The following is a 17,002-nucleotide window of genomic DNA, read 5'->3' on the forward strand; positions in this document are numbered from 1 at the left end:
AAAATAATTTTTGGAGTTGGGGGATGGTGTTGTGGCACAGCATGTTAAGCCACTGCTTGTGATGCCAACATCCCATATTAGAGTGCCAGTTCCAGTTCTGCCTACTCTGCTTCTGATTTAGCTCACTGATAATGTGCCTGAGGAAACAGCAGGTGATGGCCCAGGTGCTTGAGCCCCAGCCACCCATGTGGAAGACCTGAACGGATTCCTTGGCTTCTGGCTTTAGTCCAGCCCAGCCCTGACTGTTGCAGCCATGAGTGAACAAGTGATGGCAGATCTCTATCCTTCTCTCTTTTGCTCTTTCAAATAAATAAGTAAATCTTTAAAAACAGACAAAAACTGTGTTAAACCCAGAAATACTAACAAAATTCCAGGATCTTGAAAAGCATATACTTTAAAAAAATTTCTTAAGTAAATATCATATTTCTATTCTCATGCTTAGGTCCTTGAATTCCTCCCAACTAGTCCAAATATATATAAAAGAGCCTTTGACTCTACTGTCATTATGGTGCCTGGCTGCCTCCGCTAGGTGAATAGTTAAACCAAATCTAGAAATAACATTGGTCATTGTACAAGAATACAGGAGGGTAGCATTGAAAGGAAAAGAGCTTAGCTAACTTTTAAAAATAAGTCATTTTATTATAAAAATCTTCTGTTGTTTTCCTTATTATTCTGACTGCTGTCACTGATAGCCATATTTATCTCTCTCTGTCTAATGATTCCAAATTTTAGGACTAAGAGACCAAGTAATTTTGCTCTTTTTCTTTGTAATCACTAGAAATAGTGGCTCTAAAATCTATTAGTTTTTCCTGTTAAAAAGGATTATTTTATATATATGGCTTTAGTTTCTTTGTCTCCCTTTAATGGCAACAGGCATACATAGGATTGAATATTCTAATGTTACATGGCAGCCCCTGGAATGTATACAATATTGCCCATGTATGCACACATAGCTATTGATTTTTTTTCCCACATGCATACTGAGCTGTTAACTGCAAGTGTTAACAACAAGTAGGAACTAAAATGGTTGCATATAAGCAGATAATAACTACAGTTGGAGCATTGATAGGCAAGCAGAGAGTGACCACATTCCATTTCTAGGGTAATTTTCTTTTTCTCTGTCTGACCTTGGGGATGCCTCTACCACAATATATTATTACCCCAATGATCTTTGGAGTAGAAATAGAAACAGGAGATTTCCCAGAGGCGGGAAGGGGCGGTGCCTGAAGGAGGGGTGCCAGAATCCAGGTGCCGAGGGACAGTCTCCAGCATCCGAGGAAGTCCATTGCTAGACTCTTCTCTGGACTGCCTTCCCTGGGGTGCACAGTGTGAGAGAGATCAAGCATGGAAGGACAGCACTTTCCATGCCTTTCCCCACTAAGTAGCTCCAATGAGCCAGAGTACCAAGAACTTTTGAAAGCACATGTCCACAAACTATCCAGGCAGTAGTGATCAGCATCATTTTGTTGCATTAGAAAATTTTATCTAGTTTAGTTGTGAAAATATCTTGTCATTAACATTTCTAATTATTTTTAACAATTATTAAAGATTCCAATATATGAGCCTCAGTTTTTGCAACAGTCATCTTTTACAACTAATTTTTAAAAAGTATCATAAAATCCCACTGCAGTTCTGTCCCAAGTCATGTTCTCTTTGGTGGTCTAAAATGTCTGTGGGTGTCTTTCGCCATCTAGTGGACAGTGTACATGTGTGTTCTGACTTGAGAAGATTGGCATGACCAACGTGACTAAGAGTTTTCCATTTGTGCGATGGATTGTAAAGGAATGCACGGAATATGAAAATGAAATGAGTAAAAATAGTTTATTTCTAGGCTACTACAAATGAAAGCAAATTTAAGGTGTTGGATTGCAAATGATGATGATACAGAGCTAAAGTAAATAAAATCTTCTCTGATCCTGCTAAAATCCTTCAACTCCACCCTTAATAGCGTGTAACATATTAAAAACAACCTTAGCACCAGGGACCAATTCAAGTACAGTTGTGACTACAGGAGCAGGGGTTAGGCCCAGCTGAAGTCAGGAACCCATGGCGATGGCAGGAACCCAGGTACTTCAGCCATCATCAGCTGCTTTTCAGGCACACTGGCAGGAAGCTTGATCAGAAGTGGAGCAGCTGGATCTCAAACAGGCCCTCTGATATGGGATGCAGACATCCTATTGGCAGCCTATTCTGATGTGCCACAGTCATCTATCACATACCAGGTATTGTTCTCAGCCTTGAACACTGTCTAAACACTATCTTTTTACTCTAGTTTGTGTCTGCAGATAATGCAGACTTCTAGGGTATGGTGGAAACAGGTCACACCTTCCATGAATTCTCTATATAGATGGCAGGGTCATGTTAAAGGCAAATTGGAGAAAAGAGGAGTTGACACTCTCTTTCTTGGCTTTGTTTTCTGCTTCTTAACCCCAGTCCCGCTGAGAGAATTAAAAAGAAAACAAAAAATCTGTATTAGCTGTGTGTGTGTGTGTGTGTGTGTTGAAGTGCACATTGGGGTGTTAGTGAAATGATAGAAAAAGGAGGTTTTCTTAGAAATACACCTGTAAGAAAAGAATGGGTAGAACAACATGTAAAAAATTAGCATAATAGTGATTATTATTGAAGTTGAGTAAAAAGTTATATGGGATTTGTTATTCTCCCTACTGTGTGTGCGTTCAGAATTCTATAAGAAATTTAAAAGAGAAAAATGAAAATTCCAGAGGTTACAGCTGGACTAGAAGTCAGGTCTTTGAGGAGTTCAGGTTTTCAGTCATTAACACCAGGTTTCTCCTTTTGTTAGATGTCCTTTCTTCTTCAGCAAGCAGCCCTGCTCCTGATCCTGCCCCTGAACCTGATCCTGCTCCAGTTCCAGCTCCAGCTACTCCTCAGCCTTCAAAAATGGCTAAGCCTTTTGGCTGTGGTTATCCAGCTCTTCAGCCTGGTTATCAGAATGCTACAGCACCACTGCACTCTGGAGTCCAGCCCAGTGGCTCAGTGTATTCTGGCTTCCAGCAGTGTCCTCAAGTAAGTATTCAGTGAGATAAAGATTCCATTTGTAAACTTGATCAACTCCCTGGTGATTCACATAGATTACAGGTACCAATACAGATCACATGTACATGGAGCTTTTTAACATGATAAATGCCCCACCAGCTCAACAAATAAAAGAAACCAATACATGTTATTTTTGCTTGGTGAGCATACATAAAATTTGATCCCTTTTTTGTGTGTATATAAAGAAATAAAAAAATTAAATATCAAATTTTTAAAGGTTGTTAAATCCAGATCAAGATTTTAGCTGTGACTTTTATTCTCTTCATTGTCCCTTTGGTCTTCAGAGTCTGCGGTATACAATGACACTTTTTCTTTTTTTTTTTTTTTTAAATTTATTTTTTAAATTTTTTTGACAGGCAGAGTGGACAGTGAGAGAGAGACAGAGAGAAAGGTCTTCCTTTTTGCCGTTGGTTCACCCTCCAATGGCCGCCGCGGTTGGCATGTGGCAGCCGGCGCACCGTGCTGATCCAAAGGCAGGAGCCAGGTGCTTCTCCTGGTCTCCCATGGGGTGCAGGGCCCAAGCACTTGGGCCATCCTCCACTGCACTCCCAGGCCACAGCAGAGAGCTGGCCTGGAAGAGGGGCAACCGGGACAGAATCCGGCACCCCGACCGGGACTAGAACCCGGTGTGCCGGTGCTGCAAGGCGGAGGATTAGCCTATTGAGCCACGGCGCCGGCCTATGACACTTTTCATAATAAGGAAATTAACATAAATGTTAAATTTTAAAAATCTGTGTTACTAAGCTAGCATTCTCCTGAGAGAATTATGTGGTAAAATGTGTTCTGGAATTTATTTTGGTCTTTAATAAAGATTTATTTATTTATTTGAAAGAGTTACACAGAGAAGGAGAGGCAGAGAAAGAGAGAGAGAGAGAGGGAGGAAGGGAGGGAGGGAGGGAGGGAGGGGTCTTCCATCAGAGAGAGAGAGAGAAGGAGGGAGAGAGGGAGAGGTCTTCCATCCTCTGGTTCACTCCCTAATTGGCCGCAATGGCTGGAGCTGTGTCAATCGGAAGCCAGGAGCTTCCTCTGGGTCTTCCTATGCAGGTGCAGGAGCTCAGGGACTTGGGCCATCTTCTACTGCTTTCCCAGGCCATAGCAGAGAGCTGGATCGGAAGTGAAACAGCCAGGAATTGAATCAGCACCCATATGGGATGCCAGCACTGCAGGCAGTGGCTTTACCTGCGATGCCACAGTGCCAGGCCCAAATTGGATTATTTTTATAGTAGGTTTGATGAAGAGTGCAGCATCATGGGAAAATATCATAGGAAGAAAAAGGAGTATGAGCTAACAATAGGAAACAGGTTTCCCACGTGAGTGAAGGGGCCCAAGGATTTGGGCCATTTAGTACTGCTTTCCCAGGCCCTAGCAGAGAGCTGGGTCAAAAGTGGAGCAGCTGGGACTTGAAGTGGTGCCCATAAGGGATGCTGGCACTGCAGGCAGCGGCTTTACCTGCTCTGGCACTGCAGGCAGCCCCACAATTTAATGAGTTCTACAAATTGAATCTCTCATGTCTCTTCTGGTCACTGACACATTAAACCAGAATAACCACTTTTTTAAAATTTATTTTTTTGAAAGAGTTTCTGAGGAGGAGGGAGAGAGGCTGAATATAACTATATAAAGCAACTAATGCTGTTACCATTAGGAATTCAAATTTTTAGTAAAAGAGAGATTCAGGTACAAAATCAAAGAAGTTACATTAAAATCCTGTTGAGGTGGGCATTTTGCCATGGTGTCAGGACACTACCTGGGATGCCCACATCCCATATTGGAGTGCCTGGGCTCAAGTCCTGGCTCTATTTCCCATTCTCAACTTCTGCTAATGTGCACCCGGGGAGGCAGTAGGTGATGACTCAAGTTCTTGGGTCCCAGGCAGACATGCAGGAGACCCCAAGTGAGTTTGGGCCCCTGGTTTCAGTCTGGCCCAAGTCTGGCAATTGCACCAGCTATTTGGGGAATGAACTAGCAGGTAGAAGATCTCTCTGTGTCTCCTTGCCTTTCAAATTAACATGAAAATTTTAAAAATGTCAAAGAGGGGCCAGTGTTGTGGCATAGTGGGTTAAGCTGCCACTTGTGATGCTGAGATCCTGTGTGGACACCAGTTTGCATCCCAGTTGCTCCACTTCTGATCCTGCTCCCTTTTTTTACTTTTTAAAGATTTATTTATTTATTTATTTGAAAGTCAGAGTCATACAGAGAGAGGAGAGGCAGAGAGAGAGAGAGAGAGGGGGGAGGGGGGGAGGTCTTCCATCTGCTGGCCCACTCCCCATTTGGCTGCAACAGCCGGAGCCATGCTTGATCCAAAGCCAGGAGCCAGGAACCTGTTCTGGGTCTTCCACGCGGGTGCAGGGGCCCAAGGACCTGGGCCATCCTCCACTGCCCTCCCAGGCTATGGCAGAGAGCTGGATCGGAAGTGGAGCAGCTGGGCCCCGAACCGGCGCCCACATGGGATGCCGGCACCTCAGGCCAGGGTGTTATCCCACTGTGCCACTGTGCCGGCCCCCCTGCACCCTTCTAATGCACCTGTTAAAGTAATGAAAGGTGGACCATGCCCTTGGAGTTCCTGCACCCATGTGAGAGAACCAGGTGAAGCTCTTGAGTCCTGGCTTTGGACTGGCCCAGCTCTGCCTGTTGCAGACATTTGGAGAGTGAACCAGCAGATGGAAAATTCTCTCTCTCTCTCTCTCTCTCTCTGTGTGTGTGTGTGTGTGTGTGTATGTTTCCCTGTCTCTCTTTCAAATAAATAAATAAATCTTTTTAAAAAAAATGTAAAAGAAAACTCTGCCATTTTAAACTTTAGTTGGAAATACTTACCTGAATTTATTATTTCTTCTATTTAAAAAAATGTTTATTTTCTCTACCTATTGGAAAAGTCTAGAAGTGATAATACCATACCAGCCCTGAGCATCTTTAACACCCAGATTATGCTTTCTAGATTCCATCTCCACTTAAAAGAGCAAAGATTCTAGGTTTGCAGGAGGAAGAGTACAGACTATTAAGTCACAAGGCAAGGAAGCCAACAATGATGAGTAGTTCACATCAGAAGGACACTGGGGCCAGTTGCAGATGGCTCCCACTGGCCAAAGATTGGATAGCTTGAATATCAAGTGAATAATTCTGTTTTAAATACCAAGTGAATATAACTATATTCATTAAATCAGAGTTAACAACAAGCCACACGTTCATTGTAATACTAAAAATATAATGTAGGAAACATAAAATGTAAGCAAAACAAAACTGGTTTTATACCACTGTACATTTCTGTGGCATCAAATCATTCTGAAAACTGCTAATTTCAAAAACTTGAGGGGTTGGGATTGTGGCACAGCCACCACTTGCAAAGCTAGCATCCCATAAGGAACACTGTTTCAAGTCCTGGCTATTCTACTTTAGATCCAGCTTCCTGCTAATGTGCCTGGGAAGGCAAGAGAAGATAGCCCAAGTGCTTGGGATCCTGTCACCCATGTTGGGGACCACAGTGGAGTTCCTGGCTCTTGATTCCTGACTTTGGCATGTCCCAGATATGACTCTTGTGGCATTTAGTTAGTGAACCAGCAGATGGAAGATCTCTCTAGGTCTCTCCCCTCCCCCTCCGCCATTGCTTTACCTTGCAATTAAAAATGTTTTTTAAAATTTAAGATAAAAAGAAACCAACTAAACATTTGTCCTGCTTTTCTGGTGTGAACTGTGTTTATATTCTTGATGTTGAAAAGTGTTATTGACAAAGTCCAGTAAGATTTAAATTTATTTAATATTTTCAGTTTGCTTTAAATTGATTGCATTATTTCTGTTACCAAGCCAGATTGAATGGTCTTTTTGCCTTCTTTTTCTGTTTGTTGAAATCCTAGATAGAGTGTGGGAAATCAGCTTCTTGTTTGTGACGTTGTTCTGCTTTTGTTTGGATTTGCTCTTGCAGCAGTACCCTGGTGTGAGCCAGCTGTCCTCCAGTCTGGGAGGCTTGAGTCTTCAGAGCTCTCCCCAGCCAGAAAGCCTGCGACCTGTGAACCTCACCCAGGAGAGGAATATTTTGCCCACGGCTCCTGTTTGGGCTCCTGTACCTAACTTGAATTTGGACCTCAAAAAGTTAAACTGTAGCCCAGAGTGGGTATTTATTTTATAATCTTTCTTAAATATTCTTTGATGAGAACATTGTATAACTTTAAAAAATAGTAAAAGTAGCATAGTATTTTCTCACTGGAAATCTTGTTAATGTGGACTTTTCTTAGTTTATATGGAAGATTGAGATGCAAAATTCAGCTTTAGGTGATCTGTTCCTTATTTCGGTTTGAAGGATTTCAGGAAACCTCATCTAAGCTTGTTTTTAGTTTCTAGGTGAAGGTCCTTTCCCTCAGCTTCACCAGTAATGACTTGTTATATTTTTAAATAAGGTGGAATCTTTACAATTGTGTTGCCTCCTCAGGCTTTGCTTGGAAAGAACAAAGATCTCACTTAGGTAATCCCAGGAAGATCGCAGCCTAAGTGACTTAACTCTGAGTTTCTCTTCCTTCCTAGTATAGGGCGTGAACCCCGTGAAGCCCTAGGCTTATGGACCCAGCTTGAGTTTAACTTTGGGTTGCCCTAATGGAGCAGTGCCCACCTCATGGGGAAGTTCAGTTGGCAGACTGCGCCAGGGGCCACCAAACCCTGGGAAGCCTCTGTGTATGTGAGCTCTCTTGCTCACCTGGCAGTGCCTTCCAGTCCAAAGATTCTTGGCTCCTGGCATGCTCTCAGTTCTCTGTGCTGAGAACAGGACTTCCCTGGGATCCAGGTGTACTTTAGTGAAAGGCATTCTGTTCCTGGGACACCTGCTTTGAAGTAAATCATTTACAGACACGGTCCTCATTCTTGTGTTGGGAGAGTTAGTGATTTTCAGAGTCAACACAAGGGCACTTTAATAGTTTGTGGAAAACAGAATTTAAATATAGGTTCATTTTAATGCAAAAAAAATTCTGAAATCCATGTACATGTAGAATCTTCAAAAAAAAAAAAAATTCATGAGGGGCTGGCACTGTGGTGCAGTGAGTTAAAGTATCAGCATTCCATATGGGCACTGGTTCGAGTCCTGGCTGCTCCACTTCTTCTTCTTCTTTTTTTTCTTAAAGATTTATTTTATTAATTTGAAAGAGTTACAGAGAGAGGTAGAGACAGAGAGGTCTTCCATCTGCTGGTTCACTCCCCAAATGGTCTCACGACTGGAGCTGAGCTGATCCGAAGCCAGGAGCTTCTTCCAGGTCTCCCACTTGGGTTCAGGGGCCCAAGCACTTGGGTCATCTTCTGCTGCTTTCCCAGGCCACTAGCAGGGAGCTGGATCAGAAGTAGAGCAATTGGGACTTGAACTGGTACCCATATGGGATGCCAGTGCTGCAGGCTGGGGCTTTAACCCACTGCACCACAGTGCCAGCCTTTGCTCCACTTCTGATCAAGCTCCCTGGGAAAGCAGCAGAGGATGACCCAAGTGCTTGGGTCCCTGTACCCACATGTGAGACCTGGAAGAAGCTGCTAGCTTCAGATTGGGCCAACTCCAGCAGTTGGCGTGATTTGGGGAGTGAACAAGCAGATGGAAGACTCTCTACCTCTCTCTCTCTCTTTCAAATAAATAAAATAAATCTTTTTAAAAAATCACGGACTATGCATGTTATGAAAACTATGCATAGATTTCAAAAATGTTTACAACTGAATTTGTCTTTCCATTCCATTTTCCCAGAAACCTGTTGAAGTAATTATGCTATCTACTTCGCTGTATTTTGTTCTCTTACCCTACTCTCTGTGTTTATGCTTTTCGCAGTTCATTTCGGTGTACTCTGACAAATATTCCACAAACCCAGGCGTTACTGAATAAAGCTAAGCTCCCTTTAGGATTGCTGTTACATCCCTTCAGAGACCTAACGGTAAAGTAACATGTTTTAACATCTTCCAGAGTACTGGTGTAGTTATGTACAGGGTACTCAGATTTTATGTTTTCTTAGAATTTTCATCTTTTTGTAATTTACAGTTTGAAATAGTCATTTCTATCTAATTCTGCTTGAGAAACATTTTCTGAGCACTTATGTTGTGACAGACCCTAAACTAAGCACGCCAGTTCAGAGGTGGTTAAGTCATTGACAATGCCCTAAAGAAAATCTGTATTGGGGGACAGAGAGGAGAAAACAGATGATTGTAGTGCAGAATAATCAATACCTGGAATTGATTGAATTTTCTGAGATACTTACGTGGTATGTATAATATAGGGGTGGAAATTCCTCTGTATATAGTAGCAAAGGTTCTTTTAAGTGTTAAAGCTTGAGGGTTTTGAGAAAGTAGTAGTTTCTGGATCTGTAGTTGCCGTGGACCATAAATAAACTTGCTGTGAAAAAGCTTCTAGCTCCTGGCTTCTGATTGGCTCAGCTCTGGCCATTGTGACCATCTAGGGAGTGGACCAGCGGATGAAAGACTTTTCTCTCTCTCTCTAACTCTGCCTCTCAAATAAATAAATTTCAAAAAATTGAATACCAAGATATAAGTACTTAACTATAGATTTTTTAAAAAGCCAGAATGAAATATATTAAAATGATAATGCATTAATTCTGGGAGATAGGATAATACATGATTCTTGGGTTTTTAAAATATTTTCTAAATTTTCCGTATTGAATATAAAGTTCCTTGCCAAACGAAGCACAGAATTGTACCTTCGTGCTTGTGCACATTGTGTCTGGCTTTCCTAGGCTCAGCTCCTATCAGTATTGTGGCTGCTAAGGAGCAGTGCTTGGAAGTCTGGTACCAGCTGTGGCCATCCAATGAAGTCAGATTCATTTGTATATGTTAAATATTTCTGATTCGCTGTCATTTCTTGAGGCTAGCTGATAAGCTCTAATTTACTGTTTATCTTCTTGGTCAACCAGGCTTTTTAAAAATTTTTTTTTTTTTATTTTTTAAAGATTTATTTATTTGAAAGTCAGAGTTACATAGAGATAGAAGGAGAGGTGGGGAAGGGGGTGTCTTCCATTCACTGGTTCACTCCTCAGTTGGCTGCAATGAGCAGAAGTGCACCAATCTGAAGCCAGGAGCCCAGAGATTCCTCTGGGTCTCTCACGCGGGTACAGGGTCTGAAGCACTTGGGCCATCTTCTTTTGCTTTCCCAGGCCATAGCAGAGAGCTAGATGGAAAGTGGAGCAGCTGGGTCTTGAACCAGCGCCCATATGGTATGCGGCGCTGTAGGCAGTGGCTTAACCTGCTACACCACAGCGTCAGCCTCAAACCAGGCTTTTTTTTTTTTTTTGGACAGGCAGAGTGGATAGTGAAAGAGACAGACAGAGAGAAAGGTCTTCCTTTTGCCGTTGGTTCACCCTCCAATGGCCGCCGCGGCTGGCGCGCTGTGGCCGGCGCACCGCGCTGATCAGAAGCCAGGAGCCAGGTGCTTCTCCTGGTCTCCCATGGGGTGCAGGGCCCAAGCACTTGGGCCATCCTCCACTGCACTCCCTGGCCACAGCAGAGAGCTGGCCAAACCAGGCATTTCTTATCATCCAGTAACTTATTCACATTTGATAATGAGTTGTGACGAGAGGTAGAAAACTTGTGTTGCTCAGCACATCACTGATTGTATTAAATGCTTCAATCTATGACCCTAGTCTTCGTTTCTCTTCAATATGTAGAGCAAAATAACATGTGTTCTGTTTTCCCCACGGTGCTTTTTGCTGCTACAACATCTTTATTTTATTTCCTAGCAATTACCAGTGATAACTTCAAATACCATTGTGAGGTGCCGATCTTGTAGAACATACATCAACCCTTTTGTATCCTTCATTGATCAGCGTAGATGGAAATGCAATTTGTGCTACAGAGTTAATGATGGTGAGTCTTAACTTGTTAAAATAAGTATGTTTTAATACTACTTTCAGTATTTTCTCCTATTTCTGCCCATTATTTTGAGAACAGTTTTCATGCCACCTTGAATGGACAGATGATAGGCTAGGGCTAGGGAGTCTTTGTTTTGGCTGGTGAAAGAGATAATTGACAGTGAGGAGTGTGAAGATGAGGGAGGGCAAAGGAAAAAACAATTCATAAAGAAGCAAGCACAGTGATGCTGATGAGCCCATGTGGACTAATTATGCGTGCCCATGCCAGTTTGGGTTGTCTTCTGCTGGAGTGTTTGCTATATTCAACTCAAGTAGGCATTTGTCATCATGTGTGGATGCCTGTGTGTGTATCTGTCTGCCTGTTGTCTCCTTATTTCTTGGGTGTTCCTATTATAATTACTTTCAAATTTGTGTTTTTCTGATTTTTTTCCCCATGGGACGTGAGTCTTAGAAGCCATGTTTTCTGTGTCCTGATTTGCTTACTTAATACTGAAAAATAAAATTCTTATGCTTCTGATCCATTCCTTTTTTTAAAAAAAGGATTAAGGAATGTGATTTTACCCTTAAATATTCACAGAACAGTTGGTAAGCCTCATATAGATACTGATGGTAAAGGTATGTATATGTTGATTTCTCTCTGTTTTCTAGTTCCTGAAGAATTTATGTATAACCCCCTTACTCGATCTTATGGAGAACCTCATAAACGACCAGAAGTTCAGAATTCAACTGTAGAGTTCATTGCTTCTTCAGATTATATGGTAAGCATTCAGTGTTAAAATTAGTCATGTGTTAAAACTTTATTGTTATTTGTAATTAGCTGTTAAGTAAATTTTGTCCAGATTTTCAAGCAGTGCTGAAAGTTAAATAGAAAATACTCTCTAAATGTCATTTGATCTCCTAGAAGAATGCTCTATATCCATAAGAAATATTAGTCATGCTATCTGATGAACACTAAATATTGCCATTTGCATTTGATCACTTGCATGGAATGGGCATAGGTACTGTTTTTGCCATTTGAAATGTGAGACACTCAGAAAGAGAAAAATGCACATCAACCCCCCCCTCCCAAAAAAAAAAAAAACCCTGCAATAATCAGGATCTTAAAGATATCACATTCTTAGTGATTCACTGAGTATAGTCAAGATAAATGAATATTGACTCCTCCTGATCTCTCTTTCTGATTCAGTCATAAAATTCTACCTGTTCTTTCTTTGCTTATATTGACTCCATGATCTCATTCTTCTTTTCACTTACAAAGTGAATTCTTGGCCCAAGTTTTCATATTCTTTATCATATCTTATTATTGTTAATATACTTACAGTAATGTTTTTTTCTGCACCCTAATTTCTAATGTTTGCAAAAATTTTTTTTTTCTCAATTTTTAAAGACATTTCTTTGAAAGGCAAAGTTAGAGAGAGACATAGAGATCTTCCATCTGCTGATTCATCCCCAAAATGGCCACAGTTGCCAGACAGGGCTAGGCTGAAGCCAGGAATCAGGAGCTACTTCCTGGTTTCCCACGTGGATGCAAGGGCCCAAGCACTTGGACCCTCTTCCACTGCTTTCACAACACATTATCAGGGAGCTGGATTGGAAGTGGAGCAGCTGGGACTCGAACCGGTGCCCATATAAGTTGTCAGCATCAAAAGCAGCTGCTCTAACTGCTATGCCACAACACTGGCTCCAGTCTGCAAAAATTTGAAGTACTGCTGTCAGAGAAAAGTGAACAAGAACAACCAATATGCATTAAATTCCAGGTGCTTATTCCATCTTTATTAAATATATTCCAGAGGAGAGAAAATAGTATAATGAACCAACCATCTTTTACCCATCGCTGAGCTTCAGCAATTACCAATATTTTGCCAACTAATATTTTCACCTACCTTCCAGCTCACTGTAGTTCCCCCCCCAACTTCCCATTACCTAAACTGGAGTTTATTAAATGCTAATCAGGATTTCATTTCACCCACAAGCACTTCAGTTCGTGTCTCTAACAGATAGGGCTTTTGTTGTTGTTTGTTTTTATTTATTTTATTTGTTTGAGAGGGAGATAGAAGGAGGAAAGAGAGATGTGCTGATTCACTCCCCGCATCTCTGTAACAGCTGAAGCCAGGAGTTCATTCCAGGTCTCCCATATGGGTAGCAGGAACTCAAGTACTTGAGCGATCATCTGCTACCTCCCAGGGCGTGTAGGAGCTGAAACTTGGAATCAGGACTCAAACCTAGGCATTTTGACTTGGGATGTGGGAGTTTCAGGTGGTGGTGTAACTGCTGCACTAAATACTAGCTTCCAAATAAGGACCTTTAAAAAAACATTTACAAAGCACTTACCCTCAGGATTTAGCCACCAATAGTTGACCCAATAGCAAGTACTAATGACAAGTTTTGCATTTAAAATTTACTTTAAAAAACTAAAAAATTTTGTTTTTAAGAACTGGTGAAGGTTGTTTATATAGGTAGCTTAGTGTTAAGTAACAAAGAAGCATGATTATTGTTTAAAATTTTATCCAGCACTCTGCCAGGTGTAACTATCTTGTCATATTTAATGCAGCACAAGCTTTTATATAAGCATTTTTTAGGGGCTGGTGCTGTGGTGTAGTAGGTTGGGCCTCTGCCTGCAATAGTTCAAGTCCCCACTGCTCCATTCTGATGTAGCTCCCTGCTGGTGGCCTGGAAAAGTGGTGGCGGATGGCCTAGGTGTTTGGGCTCCTAAACCCATGTGGGAGGCCTTGAGGGAGCTTGTGGCTCCTGGCTTCAGATTGGCCCAGCTCTGACCATTACGGCCGTTTAGGGAGTGAACCAGCAGATGGAAGACCTCTCTTTGTCTCTCCCTCTCTCTGTTTGTAGCTCTGCTTTTCAAATAAAGAGCTATTTAAAAAAATTTTTTTAGGTAATGTCATTTTATTAGTGCATAAGATTTTACAAAACAGCTGTCATATTTGTGTATTATCTGGTATAATATACTCAAGAGCCGTCTAGTAATAGTGATATAAAAATTCATACATTGCACCTATTGAGTATGCCATTACTTTGATTCCTTTCAGCTCCGTCCTCCTCAACCTGCAGTTTACTTGTTTGTTCTAGATGTGTCTCATAATGCAGTGGAAGCTGGATATTTGACAATTTTGTGCCAGTCACTATTAGAAAATCTAGACAAGTAAGAATTTTGTTTTTTACTCATAACATAATGTGTTTGTGTACATATAAATGTGAAATAGGTATTACCAGTTTGTGGGATTGGTTTTTGTTGCATTACATTTTTCTGTTAATTGAAAGAATACTTCTATCACAGAGAAAAAAATCTTAGTACTTAAATTACTATGATTTAATGACTTGGAACCTGAATAAATAAATCAAAAAATTTTTTTGATATTTAGTAAGGAATTTAGATCTTGTCTAACTGTCACTGTGACTTAACTGGCCTGAACATAGGGGCCCAGAAAGCTTGACTTGGCCAGAGTATCAAGAATGGGTGAGATTGTTCTCAGAAGACAAAAGGTACAAATGCTGGTGAGGATGTGGAGAAAAGGAACTGATCAGAGCACCCACAAGCAGTATGATTTAAGACTGTTGGTGGAAAGGTAAATTAGTATTTGCATTATGGAGAACAATGTGGTGGTTCCTGGGGAGCAGCGCCATATGATCCAGAAATCTCATTGTGGGGCATACATCGGAAGGAAGTGAAGCCAGTCTGTGGAAGACATCTGCACTCCCATATTTATTGTAGTACTACTATTCATAATAGCCAAGGAATGGAAACAGTCTAAGCATCCATCAACAGATGAATAGAAAAGAAGATGTAGTATGTATACAGAGTGGGATGCATTCAGCTATAAGAATGGAAATCCTGCCATTTGCAGTATTGTGGATGAATCTGGAGGACATTATGTTAAGTGAAATGAGGCTGGCATAGAAAGACAACAACCAGGAACTTTAAAAAGTGGATCTCAAAGTAGAGTGCAGAATGGCAGTTACCAGAGGCTCTGGGCTGTGGAGAGGTGGTGTTGGGGATATGCTGGTCAAAGGATACAAAATTTGAGTTAGGTAGGAGGAATAAAATAAGTTGGAAGACATCCACTGTACTCTTGATGACTATAGTTAATAACAATGTATTCTGTTCTTGAAAAATGCTAAGAGAGTAGATTTCAGTTGTTTTTATCACAAAAATGGTAACTGTTAGGTAACACATGTGTTAGTTTTCCAGGTTTAGCCATTCCACAGTATCTGTATATTTTAAAATAGTGTGTCATATGTGATGGATATACAGTTTTATCTGTAATTTAAATATAGAATAAACTAGAAATTTAAAAAATAGTCTAGATGAGAGAACTCTAGCTATACATTATACCTGAGCAAGGAATTTTTTTTCATAAAGCTGGTTTTAACTACCCTAATGAGAAATGGATAAAGAGAAGGAGAAGCTGATGGTATGCTAAAGATGTTAGGAACCCATATTGTTAATGAGCTGTGGTTTAGAAATAGAAAGAGTATAGAAGAGATTTTTGCCTGGATCTACTTCCTGTCTGTGTGACCCCCAGTGTTAGTCATGGGGGAACCTTTCACCTAGTTTAAAATGGAACCTTTGAAATCACTGGAAAATGAAGTTTTTTGTACATTTCTTCTTTTACTCCAGTACCCACGAGCAGTCTGATTTAAGAATGTTTGTCAGGGTGGCTCACTGCTGCTGGGTTCTTCTGGTTAGAGGTGTCTGGTGAACTTGCGTGATTGCTTTCCCAGGTACTCTGGGTGATTACACAAGGAACTCCCTGTCTTCTTATTTGGCCGGGAGTCCTTGCTCTGTTGAGTGCTCCTGCTACTCATCACAGTCTGCATACCACTGATCTCAGCCAGGAAAGGAAACTGAGAACATTAGGGTGTTCAAGATGTTGAAAATCCAGCTTGGAAGGTTAGCTTTTAGTATTTAGAGTTTTCATCTTTTTATCCTTGGTTGAAGTATTTGTTCTTTAGTTACATATGCTTACTTCAGAAAGGCCTTTGGCACTGAATGACAGTGAAAGAGCACTGAAGAGAAATCTTTTTTTTGGGGATTTTGTTTTTCCTTTTTGATTTTTGTTTTTCAAAAAGATTTATTTGAGAGGCATAGTTACTGGGAGAGAAGAGGTGGGGGAGGGGAAGGGGATAAGGGAGGGAGAAAGAGAAAGGGAGAGATATGTCCCATGTGCTGGTTCACTCCCCAGTTGGTTACAAAGGCCAGGATGGGGTCAGGCCAAAGCCAGGAGCCTGGAACTCTATTCAGGTTGCCCATGGGGGAGGCTTTTCTGCAGCAGCTGTGCTTATATGGGATGCTGGCATCACGGGGGTGCAGCTTAACCCACTGTGCCACAATACCAGCCCCCTGTCTTTGGTCTTTAAACTTCGAGTTTTAATCCCATGCTAGGGTATAGCATTCCTAAAGGTACTACAATACCATGCTGGTTTGTGCAGTGGACAGAGTGAACAACTATTTTACCTCCTTGCTCTAAAAACATACTCAGTGTGTTGTTCTCAGGTAGAAAACTATGAGGATGTATCCCCAGATAGGAATCACTTTGACAGGTTGACTATTTGTAAACCAAATAGGCTGTATGAAAACAAGGATAAAATTGGAAGGCGAAAATAGGTTTTAAGCATACTTATAGGAGCCAATACTGTGGCGTAGTGGGTAAAGCCACCTGCCTGCAGTGCCAGCATCCCATTGGGGCGCCGGTTCAAGTCCGAGCTGCTCCACTTCCTATCCAGCTCTCTGCTATGGCCTGTGAAAGCAGTAGAAGATGGCCCGGCAGCCGGCGCCGTGGCTTAACAGGCTAATCCTCCGCCTTGCGGCCCCGGCACACCGGGTTCTAGTCCCGGTTGGGGCGCCGGATTCTATCCCGGTTGCCCCTCTTCCAGGCCAGCTCTCTGCTGTGGCCCGGGAGTGCAGTGGAGGATGGCCCAAGTCCTTGGGCCCTGCACCCGCATGGGAGACCGGGAGAAGTGCCTGGCTCCTGGCTTCAGATCAGCAAGATGCACCGACCTTGGCGGCCATTGGAGGGTGAACCAACGGCAAAAAGGAAGACCTTTCTCTCTGTCTCTCTCTATCTACTCTGCCTGTCAAAAAAAAAAAAAAAAAAAAAAAAAAG

The 17,002-nt window shown here is 41.7% G+C and overlaps 1 protein-coding gene across 4 annotated transcripts in view; it reads left to right on the forward strand.

The window, feature by feature from the left end:
• Positions 1-17,002, forward strand: part of SEC24B (SEC24 homolog B, COPII coat complex component) — a 101,286-nt gene that overhangs the window by 62,722 nt on the left and 21,562 nt on the right. For 2 of the 4 annotated variants that reach the window (XM_062199751.1, XM_062199753.1), the window contains 6 exons: positions 2,801-3,024; positions 6,968-7,152; positions 8,837-8,939; positions 10,752-10,878; positions 11,532-11,641; positions 13,928-14,040. In XM_062199751.1, coding sequence (XP_062055735.1) covers positions 2,801-3,024; positions 6,968-7,152; positions 8,837-8,939; positions 10,752-10,878; positions 11,532-11,641; positions 13,928-14,040 — 862 coding nt within the window. The remainder of the gene's footprint in view (positions 1-2,800; positions 3,025-6,967; positions 7,153-8,836; positions 8,940-10,751; positions 10,879-11,531; positions 11,642-13,927; positions 14,041-17,002) is intronic. The other 2 variants (XM_062199752.1, XM_062199754.1) reach the window with 1 other exon arrangement.

The sequence above is a fragment of the Lepus europaeus genome, chromosome 8, assembly GCF_033115175.1.
Source record: "Lepus europaeus isolate LE1 chromosome 8, mLepTim1.pri, whole genome shotgun sequence".
Classification (NCBI taxonomy): domain Eukaryota; kingdom Metazoa; phylum Chordata; class Mammalia; order Lagomorpha; family Leporidae; genus Lepus; species Lepus europaeus.